Source organism: Microtus oregoni, unplaced genomic scaffold (assembly GCF_018167655.1).
Source record: "Microtus oregoni isolate MIOR12 unplaced genomic scaffold, Mior012 000027F_ref0000203, whole genome shotgun sequence".
NCBI classification, from domain to species: Eukaryota; Metazoa; Chordata; class Mammalia; order Rodentia; family Cricetidae; genus Microtus; species Microtus oregoni.
The window spans coordinates 4,402,482-4,416,857 of NW_024543086.1; the positions used below are offsets into that span (position 1 = coordinate 4,402,482).

General features: G+C 44.0%; 1 protein-coding gene across 1 annotated transcript in view; it reads right to left on the minus strand.

The window, feature by feature from the left end:
- The window catches only part of Rnf145 (ring finger protein 145), a 46,721-nt gene that overhangs the window by 17,057 nt on the left and 15,288 nt on the right, over positions 1 to 14,376 (minus strand). Inside the window, exon 4 of the mRNA XM_041676291.1 lies at positions 4,399 to 4,490. Coding sequence (XP_041532225.1) covers positions 4,399 to 4,490 — 92 coding nt within the window. The remainder of the gene's footprint in view (positions 1 to 4,398; positions 4,491 to 14,376) is intronic.

Here is a 14,376-nt window from a genome sequence, read left to right on the forward strand (position 1 = left end):
TTATATAATGATCAGTGTACAGTCTACACTACTGCAGTTATTGTTATTATTTGTGAGGTACATTATGTTGAATGTATTTAACAAGACATTAGCAGTTAGCCTTTTTCAGAATCACATAATTATACAGTACTTGCATGAACAAGCATACACACATTTGTGATAACCTTGCACTTTTATGATATAATGAGCAACTTAAAATTGGACATGTTTCCTAATATTTGCTTAGGTTATATGCTCAAGGTGAATCAGACAATCTCACTGCCACCCAGGCTGGCCTCCATTTCCCCAGCTGCTCTAGGACTATGGGTGTATGCTAGAAGTCTGGTAGAGGTAAAACATTAGGGACTTTGACAGACACCTTCAGATAAACCTTTAGAACCAAGCCTTCCTCCAAAAAGATGGATGATGCATCTGAGCAACACGCGAAAAGAAATAATAAGGGAAACAGCCAATAAAACATCTCATATAGGAAGAACACAGAACAAAAACTTAAAATACAAAACATGTTAGAGACAGAGCTGATAAATCAGAGAGTAAAACAAAAGCAAGGATGAGGAGATACAAAGAGGGCAGGCAGAAAAGGAGGACAGAAGCAGAGAAGCTGGACTTCAGCAGGCAGAGCACACAGCAGGGAAGGGAAGGAGGGGCAGCAGGAACTGAGAGGATGCAGGAGGAAGTTCCTCATCATCATAAAATCAGCCTGTCTGATGGTGGAAATACAGGGTTTCCTTTACTAAAGCATGAAGTCACAAAGTGAAAGCAGAAAAACAAAGACTGGGAGGAAGTGCTTTGGTGGCAGCGATGAGACAACTTCACCATTTGTCTTCAGGGTGCTCAGCTTTGTGAAGCCTCCATCTCCCTGGTCAGCATGATGCACGCTCCCCCTCACCCCCAGCTCTGAAGTTCCCCTATGTCCAGGCCAGCACAGGCAGAGCCCTGGAGATACTTCTCCTATCTTCTCTGAGAGATCCTGACTCAGAAGGCATTTTCTCTTTGAGACTATTTGCCCTGCTTCTGTGAGGAAGTCACAGTGGGAACCCCCTGAAGCTCCAGGGATGAGCTGTTTGCCCTGTGAGATGCCTACTCCGATGGGTAAGGCTGAGTAGAGCAAAATCACCTTGTACTGAACTCTACAGATCCTGGGCTCCACAATTAGAAGTAACTCCAGGAAGGTTGCAGCCTCTATGAAATCATGTCACATTTAAAGGATTTGTTTCTCTTTAACAGCACACCACTACTGCTTTTCTGTATATTTGTTAGTTCTTTTTTTGCCGTGCTGGGAATGGAGTTCTACCACAGAGCTACATCTCCAATCCAAAAGCTTATTATTACTGAAACAGGAGTGGGAATTTACTTTAAAACCAATGTGAGAAGAAAAATACTCTTTAATATCATGGACATCATTTTATTCCCTTATCAACCTTAGTTAAGCTACCAATACTAAGACTATAAGGCAGCCAAGGCAGCCTGGATCAGACTACAGTCTGCTTCAAATAACCAAACAAACGAAACAGAAAAAGGAAGAAGAGGAGAAGAGTAAAAGATGGGGTAAGAAGATGAGAAAGTGGGGTAAGGAGGGGGTGATAAGGGGGCAGCACTTCTGAGGCCTCCCCTCCTTTGCTAAGACAGATAACCTAGGATTGGCAGAGCAAGGAGAACGGTGGTGACTTCTCCCTCCCCCTTGACTCAGCAGGCTGGTGGGGGAAGTGGGTCAATTCCTGCTTGGCTGAACTCATGATGTTGTGTTTTGGTGCCCTTTGGACTGGACAAGCCAAGCTGGTCTTCCTCCTAGGGGCAAATATGTGTGCCTCAAAGATGGCCCCCATCTCTGGGAGCCCCCTCAAGCACCCCTGCTGCCTGAAAAAGACGAGCCACTGGTCAATTTCAACGTTGAGAATCTCAAGTTCAAGAAAAAATCCTGTATAGGTTTTCGACACCCTTTCCTAGGCTTCATTCTTCACCTTCACATTTCAGAAGATGCAGGGGAAGTCCTGCAAGAAATTTTCACTCCACTCTCAAAAGCTAACAGGCCCACCCACATCCCTGGACATCACATCAGAAGGAGGAGAAAAGCTACCTACAGAGCTCCTCTCCAGAGCTTTTCCAAAAGGAGTCTCTTTTCCTATGAGTCTCATTTCAAAAAACAAAGGCGGTAAAACCAAGGAACAGTGCACTTTATAAAACCAAATATACCAAGTCTTATCAGCATGTAAGGGAGATTAAAAGGCATTTTATACCCTTTTCACAAAGTAAAACTTGAGCGTGTGTTCTGCACATTCTACACATTATAATGTGGAAGAGTGGTATTTCAAGTGTGTGACAGCCACATGTGGCTGAGTTCTGGACAACACAGCTCTCATCTGTATGGCCTCGACCAGTCCCCAGACACAGGATTCCTCCTGATCCACCGGAGTCTTCTTTGTATAAAGGTCTGGGCGAGCATCTCAGAAGCCCTCGCAGTTGATCCCTAAGTCTTCTCTGTAGGAAGGTCTGGGCGAGCATTTCAGATGTGAGCTGCTTTCAGGACATTTTCCTTCTCTTTAAGGCTGTCTCTGGAGGCGGAGCTAGGGATGGTCCCCTCACTTCCTGTCTGGGGTCTCCAGCCTGGCAGGGGCAGGTGGCTCACTTTGTACTGTATCTGTTTGCTTTTAAGCCAGGACTTTCTATTTTTAACATTGTGCTTCAATCAAGTACAGGACTTATTTCTGACCATAGGATGCTCACTTTCAACAGCCTTAAGTGAATCTGAGACATTACCTAACTCACTTTAGCCTTTCAAAGTAATGACTAGCTGTTTAAAAATTAATCTTCCTAGATATTTTAAAAACCCTTTAAGAACCACAGGTCTCTGAACTATTTTTGATATGATTATAAACACAAAAAATAAGAAAGGCTATGGGATTCTCAGGACCCACATCACAGAAGGAGAAACCAACTCCTGCAAGCTGTCCCCTAATGTTCACACACACACCGAGGCATGAAAGAAAGCACAGCACACATGTGCGCACGGGCGTGAAATAGATGGAGAAAGGAAGGGGGGTGGAGGGAGGAAGGAAAGGGGGGAGGAAGGAAGGAAGTGAAAGAAAGGGAGGGGAAAGACAGGAAGGGTCGGGAAGATAAGGAGGGAGGGAGGAAGGAGGTGGGAAGAAGGAGGGAAGTGTGTGTGTAGGCTGAGAGAGGAAAGGTGGGCTGAGAGTAGCTTGGTTGGTAGAGCGCCCGACTGCTAGCGTGAGGGGTGAAGGGTTTTGTTTTCTATAAAAGTAGTTTGCCCAATAAGGCCCTAAATTCCAGGAATTTCTTATCTATTATCCTAACCTTTTGATCTCTCCACATGATAAAATTTTTGTTTACTGAAAGGGCCTGATGGCATTCCCATAACTTGAAACACTGACTCGTGACCCTCACCCTTGTTATACTTCCCTTGCACTGATCCTTTTAAAACTAGTCAATTTCCAAGGCTGGCGATGGGTCAGCAGCTCCCAGCCAATGGGGAGAAGACAGTCAACACCTGAGTTAGAATAAAATCCAGGTGGACTTTCTGTCCCAGTGTGCTCATGCTTGCTAGCCAGGTCTGGCTCCTGTCCCACCCTTTTTGCAAAAAGAACTGCTTGTCCAGCTTCTTTTATTTTGTTCATATGTTCCTTTGTGCAATACAATTATTCTTTGTTTCTAACATAAGCACATATAAATCCCTGGGTCCAATTTCCAGCACTGCAGAAAACCCCAGCCCTCAGGAGGGGAAGCAGCAGTTCAAAGTCATTCTTGGCTACATGATGAGTTCAAAGTCAGTCTGATTCATATGAGGTGTCCTCAGAAATAAGTTGGGATTGGGGAAAGGAAGGGAGTGAAGAAAGGAGGGGAAGAAAGAAGGTAGGAAGCCGGGCGGTGCTGGCACACACCCAGCACTCAGGGAGGCAGAGGCAAGTGGATCTCTGTAAGTTCGAGCCTGGTCTACAGAGTGAGTTCCAGGACAGCCTGAGATACACAGAGAAACCCAGTCTCGAAGAAACAAAAAAAAGGAAGGGGGTAGAAAAGGAAGAGAGGGGGAAGAGAAAGTCAAAGTACAAAGATCCAGTCAAAGTGGGATGTGGCCCCACTTTCCCTGGGGAAAGAGCATCAGGGAAGCTACAGGCCCGAGTCTGAGGGGAGAGGAGAGAGAAGTCTGACTAAGGGCAATGGAAGGGGAAGTTTAAAGCCCCCTGGGTTACACAGCAAGACACAGCAAAAATCCCCTAAATACAAACAAACGAAAATCCCAAACAAAACAGTAAGCTTTAACGGGAGAGCGATAAACAAACTTGAATTTTTAAATTATGTTTTAATGACTGTGAATCAATATTTTCTCATGGTGAAACCAATCAATCCCTACCTATACCTTTAACTCTTAACAATACTTACCTATTAAGGCGGTGGTAAAGCGATTCAGGGAGAGAGGTTCTAAGTACATTGGTCCTTCATAGGCTGACTCCAGTTCACTCCTAACATAGTCCCTAAAAAGAAACAGTAAGAAGAACACACTGCATGAGGAAGGGCAGCTCAGTCACCTGCTCTTAGAAGAAATCATGTTACCATTCCTCTTTCAAATCTACAGATTTACACCCAGGGGTAGCCTTTATCTCATCTTTCATACAACAGGCACAGGTACAGTTTCCCAGCACTGTATCTGACTCTGCAGAGATGGCTCCGCAAGATGTATTTTGGGGAGTTTCCTTTTTCCCATCACCTTACTCAATATTTGACACCCAGTAAAAAACCAGTGGAGGCATCATTTCTCAAAAGTAAGGAAAAGAAAATGTCTAATGATGAACAGTACAGTAAATTCCTCATTTGGTTTGCTTCCTCCAAGGTCTGTTCCCAACTATTCCATTAGCTATCCAGAAAACAACACACTAGCTAGAGGGCTACTCCCCAGCAGAAAAATCCTTCTTCACAGCCATCCTGTCAAATCTACAAGGGACCTACGATAAGAACTGTAATGCCAAGAACAGCATCTAAGAAGAGCAAGGTGTAATACTTCTGCTTTAAAGGGCTTTGTTTTGTGTTTTCAGTCTATGTGTACACCTGTGTGCAGGTTTGTACACACGAGTGCAATGCCTATGGAGGCCAGAAGATGGCATTAGATCACCTGGAGCTGGAGTTACAGGTGGGGTAAGACAGCCATCGTGGCTGTAAGGAACCAAAGGGGTCCTCAGCAAGAGGCCCAATCTTAACCACTGAGCCATCTCTCCAGCCCCAGAACCCACATTTCTAAGGAAGTACCACATCACATCAAATGGCCCTGTCCAAATGAAATTCTTTCGGTCCGGGACAAACAACAAGTTTTCCACACTCATGGAAGAACTGTTTACATCTGGAAAACCAAGCTGGAAGCACAGAAGAGGAGGATCTTAACTATCCGGGAAGTTGAGGCAGTAATGCGACAAGCTAGACACCCAGAATTTTTATACTGAAGAAGGGAAGCTTGTGGAAAATAATTCTCCCCGGTTTCCCTCAACTGATGAACGCTTTATTCACTTTACTTTAAAATACTTTCAATGCTTCTAATATTTTTGAACAAACTCAAATTCTGTATTTACTTTTCCCATGGAATTACTTCCTGTTAGGCAATCGGGTTGAATTCCTTCAGCACAGCAGAGTCAGCTCAGAATGAGCTTTACAAAGCCAAGTAGTAAAGAGCTGCCAAAAATTCAAAATTTAAAACTATTTTTTTAAGGATAGGAACAATTTAGAGATTGTTTAAGAAAACAGCAACTCAGTCTGTGGGGCCATGAAGCAATGGTCCATCATCACCTTCTGATGACTATCTCTCTCAACATCACTCACATTTGTACCCAAAGAAAAAAGTCAGAGCCTCAAGAGGGAAGAATTCAGTCAGTGTTTGTCAACCAGGAACAATTCACACTGGCTTTTTCACCTGGGGAGGGGAGCACATGACTGGCATGCGCCTGTTAAGTAGGTTAAAGGTTAAGTAGCCTTCTACAGTGTGAGCGAGCGCCAGTCCCCAAAAACATCAGTTTTGATGTAAAAAGGCACAAATGTGATCTCAGGTAATAACAAATAAAGTTCTAATTGCTATGGCTAACCATCAAGTATATAGTTCTGGGGTCGTCGAGAAACAACAGGCATACAGCATAGAGACACCATTAATAACCACAGTGCCTCTGAAATGAGAATAAAGCAACACATTCTCTTGTTGCTGTTGCTTGTTTGTTTCATGATAAGAGTTTTTCTGTGTAGCTTTGGAGGCTGTCCTGGAACTCATTCTGTAGACCAAGCTGGCCTCAAACTCACGGAGATCAGCTTGCTTCTGCCTCCTAAGTGCTAGGATCAAAGGCGTATGCCACCACCGCCCAGCTAAAGCAACAAATTCTATATAAAATGGCTGAGCCTCGGTACTACCAGGTCCTCCAAAGCCCAACTCTTTCCTTGTGGCCACAGCATATTCTGTACACAGGTCTGGTTTAAATTTAAACAGGGGCAAGGAACACCCACAGACAGAACACAGACTACAAGTTGCCAGGCAGGGTTCAGAAGTGTGGGGGAGTGAGGGTATAAACATAACTGCCCATTGTTTAAAATGCCAATTTGCCACCTCCTAGAATCACCTAAAAACGCAGTCTCAATCAAGGACTTGTCTAGAACAGACTGTCCTGACTGATGGCTGGCAAGACCCACCGTGAATGAGGCAGCACCTTTTCAGAGGTGGGACCCTGAGCTGTCAACTGTTGTGAGCAGAGAAAGCTGGCTGGGACTAAGGAAGCGAGCCAGGATCACACGTTTATCCTCCCTGCTCTTGAGGGGGATGCAGTGCTCTGCACCGCTGTCCCGACTTCCCCACAACAAGACTACAGGCCAGCGAAACAACTCCTTCCCTCCCGGTTGCTTTTTATCAGGGTACAGTTAACACAGCAAGGAAAATGGAAGTGGGGCGCTGCTCGAGGAGCCCCAGGCTTTTCTCAGGTAATGAAAATGTCTGGGGATTATGTAAAGGCAATGAGTACACAGATGCATTCTGCCACGTGAGTGTCACATCAAGAGAAAAGCAACGTCAGCACACACGGCTGACAGGGCCTGGGTCCAGGAGCTCAAGACGAGTAGGCTATGGAGACTACAGAGCAGAGAGCCGGCTGGATTTGTCGATGTTATCATCCACAACACTGCTTCTAGAGCATCCGATGCACTGTCCTGGAATGTCAGGGGCTCAGAACTACTTGAAAGCTTTCTTCAGTTCGCCTTCTTAAAAGCTCCGCTTTGTCTCTGACTTTTATCTTAAATTCTAATACAACAAACTTCTAAGGGGACATAACTCAGTAGTAGAACGCTTGTCTGGTGCTTGTCTGGCCAGGACCAAACAAACTGCAACCCAAACAGAAACCATTATACACGTACTTAGCCAGCACCCAGCTGGGCTATAAGCAACACTATTCTCAGAATGAGTTACAACTGTACGAAATGCTGTAAATAACAATACAAATGCGGTGACTATTTCAAACTTTTGAAGAACTTAAGTCTTAAGTTGCATAGCTCTAACAGATGACCTCTTTCCCCTCAGCACCACCAGGTCCCTTCTCATCTGACCAGTTCTGTTTGCCTGTGCTTTAGCATAAGTAGCCCAGTTTTTCTCCACTCCTTATGTTACTAAAGAATCCAAGTCTACACTACACTCCTTTGATCAGAAAGTCTTTTCTTCTAGACCTTTTCACCAGTTCCGTTTTTTTAATGTTGTGTATATGCACAGCTAAGGCCACCAAGGAAGGGCTATCTCCCAGTAGATTATCCGCCTTACAGTCATAACAACACCGAGTCCCTCCTGCTGGTGCCTGCACTGCCACCTTCTAGGACCCTGGACATGGCTCTCTCCAAATGCTGTTATCTTCACTGCTCCAGGCCACCCTAATCTCTCCCTATCAGCTACTTGACTCCAACCACCCAGCATCTTCCCTAGGCCCTTTCTCTCCTTTCACCTTCATTGCTCTACCCTCAGGATAGACCTTCAGAAAACAGCTGGCTGCCCAGCAAGCCCACCTCAGGGCAACAGCCAGGCCCAGAAGCGGACAGACACCCTCGTTGAACCGGCTGAGCTAAGCCGAGCCCATCAGAAGGGAGACTGATTGTGGTGAGAGGGCTCAGATCAGAGGAAACCACCATGCAGACGCTCTTCGGGAGAGATTAGACCTGCACCCAGTGTGCAAAACTGAAAGGAGCATTCCGGCCAACAAACATCTCCAAGTCCAACTTACATGTGCCTTCAGTGCATCCCAGACTGATAACAAGAACACTCTGGGCAGGCAGTGGTGGCGCATGCCTTTAATCCCAGCACTTGGGAGGCAGGGGGAGATGGATCTCTATGAGTTCGAGGCCAGCCTGATCTACAAGAGCTAGTTCCAGGACAGACTCCAAAGCTACAGAGAAACACTGTCTCAAAAAAAAAACATAAAAAAAAAAAAAATCACTCCGGCTTCCAGTAGCTTCTAATTTACAACATAAAGAGAAAAATGGGGGAGGGAGAATGAGGGAGAAGGGGGATGAGAGAGAGGGAGGATGAAGGGGGAAGAGGGAGAAGGGGGTCGAGGAAAGAAGGGCATGAGAGAGGAGGGGGAGGAGAGGGAAAGAAGAGGGAAGATAAAAAGGGGCTAAGGAAGGGGAAATTGGGCAAGAGAGTTGGGGAGATGGTGAGGAACGGGGGTGACATAAAGGCGGGACAGTTAGGGGATCAACTGTAACTCCAAGCAGAGAGGGTTGGGGGAGAACTTGCTAACTAGAATGGCCACAAATGGAGACTTGATTCTGACTTGGTGAATGAAGGCAAAAAAAAAAAAAAAAAATTGGAGGAAGATACCTGGTGTCAACACACTTGCCTGAATGTGCATCCCAACCACACACATGCGAAGCGGCAACATACACACCACACACGTAACACAACACACATACACAAACCCAAATCACAAGTCACTTTAGGACAAAAGCAAATTCATGGCACAAGCCAAGGAGCTCTAATTTACACTTTGTGCCCAGTGGAAGATGATCAGATGAGCTGGTCAGGGGGACATCACCACTCTTCAATCTGGAAGGTGTAAGCCAGCCAGGTGCAAGCACCCCTGCCATCCTCCCCGGAACTGAAGCCTTTTCCTCCACGGACATTTTATATTTCTGTAATGTGTGGAATGCTGACAGTGAACCTCTAAGCACTACAAAACCAAACACTGGGAAAATGTTCTCTAGTCCTCTGTGGGAGTCTCTTCACTTTCAACTGGAACATGTGTGTGTGTGTGTGTGTCTCTGTGTGTATGTGTTGGGGTGAGGGGGATAAAAAATGTGTGAGACACACAAAGAAATTAGAAAAAAACTGCTATAAAGTAGTATGTAAGCCATTAAAAATAAATGAACAGCAGCAACCAAAAACAACAAACCCAGGGAGCTTACCATTCTGGCTAGTGACTGAATTTTTATGCAACAGCCTCTTAAGCAGTCTGACGTGGTCCTTGAACATCGTGGGAACAGTCTGTACATTCTGGCCACTTACAGGAAGCTTTCAAAAGATGCTAATTTCATAGAAATCTAATCTACTTTCAGACAGAACAAAAAAGGAAGCTCCAAGTCCTTGCAATATGAACAAATACAAAGTTCCATATAAGAGCCACCACTTAGGGATTCAAGCACCTAATATGCATACACGTACGTGCATACACACACACACACACACACACACACGCACACACGCACGCACACGCTTACTGCAGCCTCAGCACTGGGCTAGTGACTGAGCTGTTCGTGTACACAAGTGAATTTTAATTGTTTTAATCCCTGCTTTTCTCCCCGCTCCTTTCTGGCCTCCTAGGTAGATATTTAGTGCCTGGGTTCAGTAATGAGGGAGGAAACATCAAAACTGGTCAAGTTTATTCTTGTCAAAACTTCTTTGGTGCATATACTTAGCAATCCCTTGACAGAACAACTCTCAGGTAAGGAAGCTCAGGATCCAGGGGGCTCAGGTGACGTCCAGAGACACATTTTGGCTGTGAGAGTGCGGAGGAGGTGCTGCTTGCATCCAGTGGGTAGAGACCCAGGACAGTCTCCACAACAGAGACTGAACACATCTAAAACACTGTTATTTCCAGGACAGACACACCCTGACTACCCTTCCAATTGGAGAGCTTTTCGTAGAGTGTTTGTATTTTACATATATGTGTTTGTATCCTACATGTACATTCTTGGGGATGTTTTATATTGGAAAGCAAACCTCTCCATCTATCCAGCAGGATGCATATCAAATGCTTTTCATCTTCTGAAACCCCTTTCCTGTGGGGATTTAATTAACATCATATGTGAAATCAGTCTGTTAATTCAAAACCTAACAAAAAAACCTGGAATTAAGAATACTAAAGTTTAACATTTTTTTAGAAGAACACATAATGGTAGCTGTGAGTCATGACCACGAGCTTACAGGAACACAGTTCTGGACTGTCTCTATTGTAAAGTAGTAACCATTCTGGCATATATAATAACCACATTGTTGCATGTGAAAGACAGAGTTCAGCAATTTTTAAAGTTAAGGAAGACAGTATTTAAATTTTTAAATCAAGTTCAATTATAATACTACTAATATTTTCATTACACTCGGGACTGCTGAGATGACTTGGCAATTTGAGGTCAACCCAGATGGTAAAAGGAGAGACCCAACTCCCAAAGTTATCTGACCTCTACATGTATATCATCGTGCATCTCTCTCTCTCTCACACACAGTAAATAATTAAAAGTTTAATTATTTGTACTGCACTGAGTGACATCATGGAGCTTTGAATATTTAATTCTTCTGTACTACAATCAAATTTCAATACTTCTTTTTTGTTTGTTTGAGACAAGGTTTCTCTGTAGCTTTTGGAGCCTGTCCTGGAACTAGCTCTTGTCCTGGAACTAGTCCAGCTGGTCTCGAACTCACAGAGATCCACCTACCTCTGCCACCCCGAGTGCTGGGATTAAAGGCTCGCGCCACCACCGCCCAGCTCAAATCCCAAACAAGTTTTTATGCAGATACTCATCAGCATGATATAAATAATTAAGAAAAAACAGAAACCCAGCCTTCCAAGTGTCTAAAATTTTCAATTTAGAAAATTAATATCGGTAAATACCTTCTACAGCTGGTTTCTGAAGAAGCAATTTAATTATTGAGAGTGTCCGAATACTGAATCTCCCAGGAGCAAACTACACAGTGTTGTCCTTCTGGTTGGCTGCCTTAGCCTTGAGCCCAGACACTGTGTCTTACACAGCAGTGAAGAAGATAAGTTATCTACCAAAATGTCTAATAAGGAACCTGTACCCAGAATATATACAGACTTCCCGCAACTTAGTAACAATAAAGACAATCAAATCAAACAATTGGCAAAGAGTCTGAGTAAACATTTTTCCAGACAAGATTTATAGTGTTTAATGAGAAGGCGCTCAACATCACTAGCCAAGAGAGAAATGAAAACTCCAAATAATGAACTGTCACCTCACATGCATGGCGGAAGCCCCACAATGAAGCGTTTGTTGGCAAGGGTGTGAAGAAACTGAGACTCATGTACTGCTGACAGAAATGCAGAATAGTGCAGCCACTTGAACAGAACAGCCCTGCGGTCCTCAAAAAGGCTAAACTGGGAGACTGTACAGTCTAGCAATCTGACTCCAAGGTATCTGCCTAAGAGAAATAAAAATGTGTATCTACATAACAACCAGCACACAGATGTTCACAGTGGAAACGATCTAATGTCTGTCTATGCATGGTGGTGACAGATAGCAATGAAGCTGCACAGCGGAATACTACTGGACAGAACTGGGGCTACAGTTCATCGTAGAGGGTGCATCCAAAGTCTTGGGCTAGATGCACATCACAACCCCTCCACTTGCACCCCCCCCCCCAAAGGAGAGGAAGAAGGAAGAGACAGGCAAGGAGGAGGAAAGGAAGGTGGTAAAATACTGCAGTATGAATCAACCTGCTAAATCAAAGAAAACTTGGCACCAAAGACCATGCTTCTACAGTTCAGGATAAATGAATTAAGAGACAAAACAAGGGCTAGGAAGATAAGATCACTTGCAGCGAAAGCCTGGGGATCAGAACTGGAATCTCCAGGAGCCACATTCAAATGAAGACGCAGCCACGAATGTATGAATGCAGGGATAAAGATAGGCTGTTCCCAGCTCACTGACAGCCAACCTAGCTGAGCCTGTGTCAAGGCAGAGTGCTAGACCAGAATACATAGTGCCATGGTCTCTGCTCACAGTCATGCATACACATACACACACGAGAGAGAGAGAGAGAGAGAGAGAGAGAGAGAGAGAGAGAGAGAGAGAGAAAACGAACAATAAGGCTGATGGTAGCCTAGGGATGAAGATCCAGGGGTTTGTGGGAAATAAGGAGTACCGAGATCTCTTAGGGGGACATCAAAAGTCTGACATTCATTGTGGCCACAGTTTGCATAACTCTGCAAAAGCATCAAGAACCACTGAACTGAGCTTCAGATTTTAAAGGGATGTGTGAACCCTGTGTGGGGACAGATGAACCAATAATGCAAAAACATTTTTTAATTTGGTTATTAAGTTGACATAATAACATTGGGAAGTAGTGAATTAATTAAGTAACCTGTAATTCTAATGTCACTATTTTTAAAGTAGAGACATGAACATTGTATCTTAAACTACAGTAGACTCAAACATCAGTATTTAAGTGTGACATGTCACAGATAATTCAAGGACAGCGCAATCTTTGCTGCTAACCTTTTATGAGAAAAGAACAGACAGTGAATTACACTGATGCAAACACTAGAATATGTCCTAGCTTCAAAGTCATTCAACATCACAAACAAAAGACAAAAATAAGACAGGTATTGTCTGTTGCTTTAAAGCATCAGCTTGCCACAGCAGCACACTCACTGAGCCAACGAACTTGACTCTACTATAATTCTCTTTCCAAGACAAGTCTGGACCACCCCTCCCTGAGGTCTGCCTGCCCCAGATTCCATCTGCAGGTCTCCAAGTGACCCAGGAAGCTGAACTGTTCTTGCCCACTATAAAATATTCAAAATTCTTTCTAGTATCTGGTATGTTTTAACTTTCTAACGATGAAAACAAACATTAAATATTTAGAATAATAAGACATTATGTTAAAACTAAACAGTTACAATTGTACATCCTAAAAAGGCTTTTATCTTTGTACCCTTGAATCTGTTTTGGTCCCCCTACCCCACCCCCATTTTCATTACATAAGAGGATTTTGCCCCATTTAGAAAGGGATGGATTGGTAATACTGAAGATAAAAACAGAATCACATGTTTTGGGCCATTATTGCACCAGTAAACCATGTGTAAATGCTCATGAGATTCACCCAGGACTACAAATTGAACAAAAACAACAGTTTTGAAACTCTGCCTTGAATTTTGAGATCTTCTTGTCTGCCCCTTCCAAAAGGCTAGAATGTGCCACAGAATGCTTTACCATTCAACAAGGAACTTTAAAAGACCAATAGCACAAGGAAACCCTCACAAAACACAACATAAAAGAACGTTAGCTGAGCTTCAGTGAACCTTCACTGTCTGCCAGAGTTGTTCTAAGAAATGCAGATGCCTTATTTGACCCTTATCACTGTCCCTTAAGATTGTCATCACCATTCCTCAGGTGTGGAAACTAAGGTTTATCTTTCTGGTGACACACCAGTTGCAAAATAGTGAATTAAGTAACCTGCAATTTAAATATATCTATGCATCTAGCTACGCAGCCTTCCATCGAAGAAAGAACTACCGGGCTCCTACGCATCTGGGCACTCATTTGTACACCGAGATGGTGGCTCCAGAGCCATGGTCCTAAACAGACAGTGTATTCCATGGATGGGATTTTGTTTCTTAAAATTCTTTGCTTAGTATTGTACTGTTTAGAATGAGTAATGAAGTATCTCCACACTGAGCATGAAGCAGCCAACGCAATGGAACAGGGTGTAGCTTGAGGTTGACAGTGCTCTGTGAGATCATCATGCTCTATTTCTGCTACACAAAATCACTGGCAGCTGTTCCCACAGAATGACTGCGGACATGATGCAGGACACAGTGACCAAGGGGGCTGTCTCCACTTGATTATGAAGTTAAGTTTCCTCAAAATTTGCTTTAGGTTCGACCACATTTTAACATGTTTCTCCCAAAGGCAGGAAGCTCATATGCTATAGCAGATGTCAGCTTTAACTTTAGCTCTGACCAAGCTTGATTTGAACACTGAGGACTCTAAGAAAGTTGGGACCAGAGTTTAAGTTCAGACGGAAGGGTCTGACATCACAGAGCAGGCAGGGTGGCAGAAGTTAGCTGTGTGCAGTCCCTCCGGGTACCACTCTTTCTAACCAGGGAGGAAGAGGAGCAT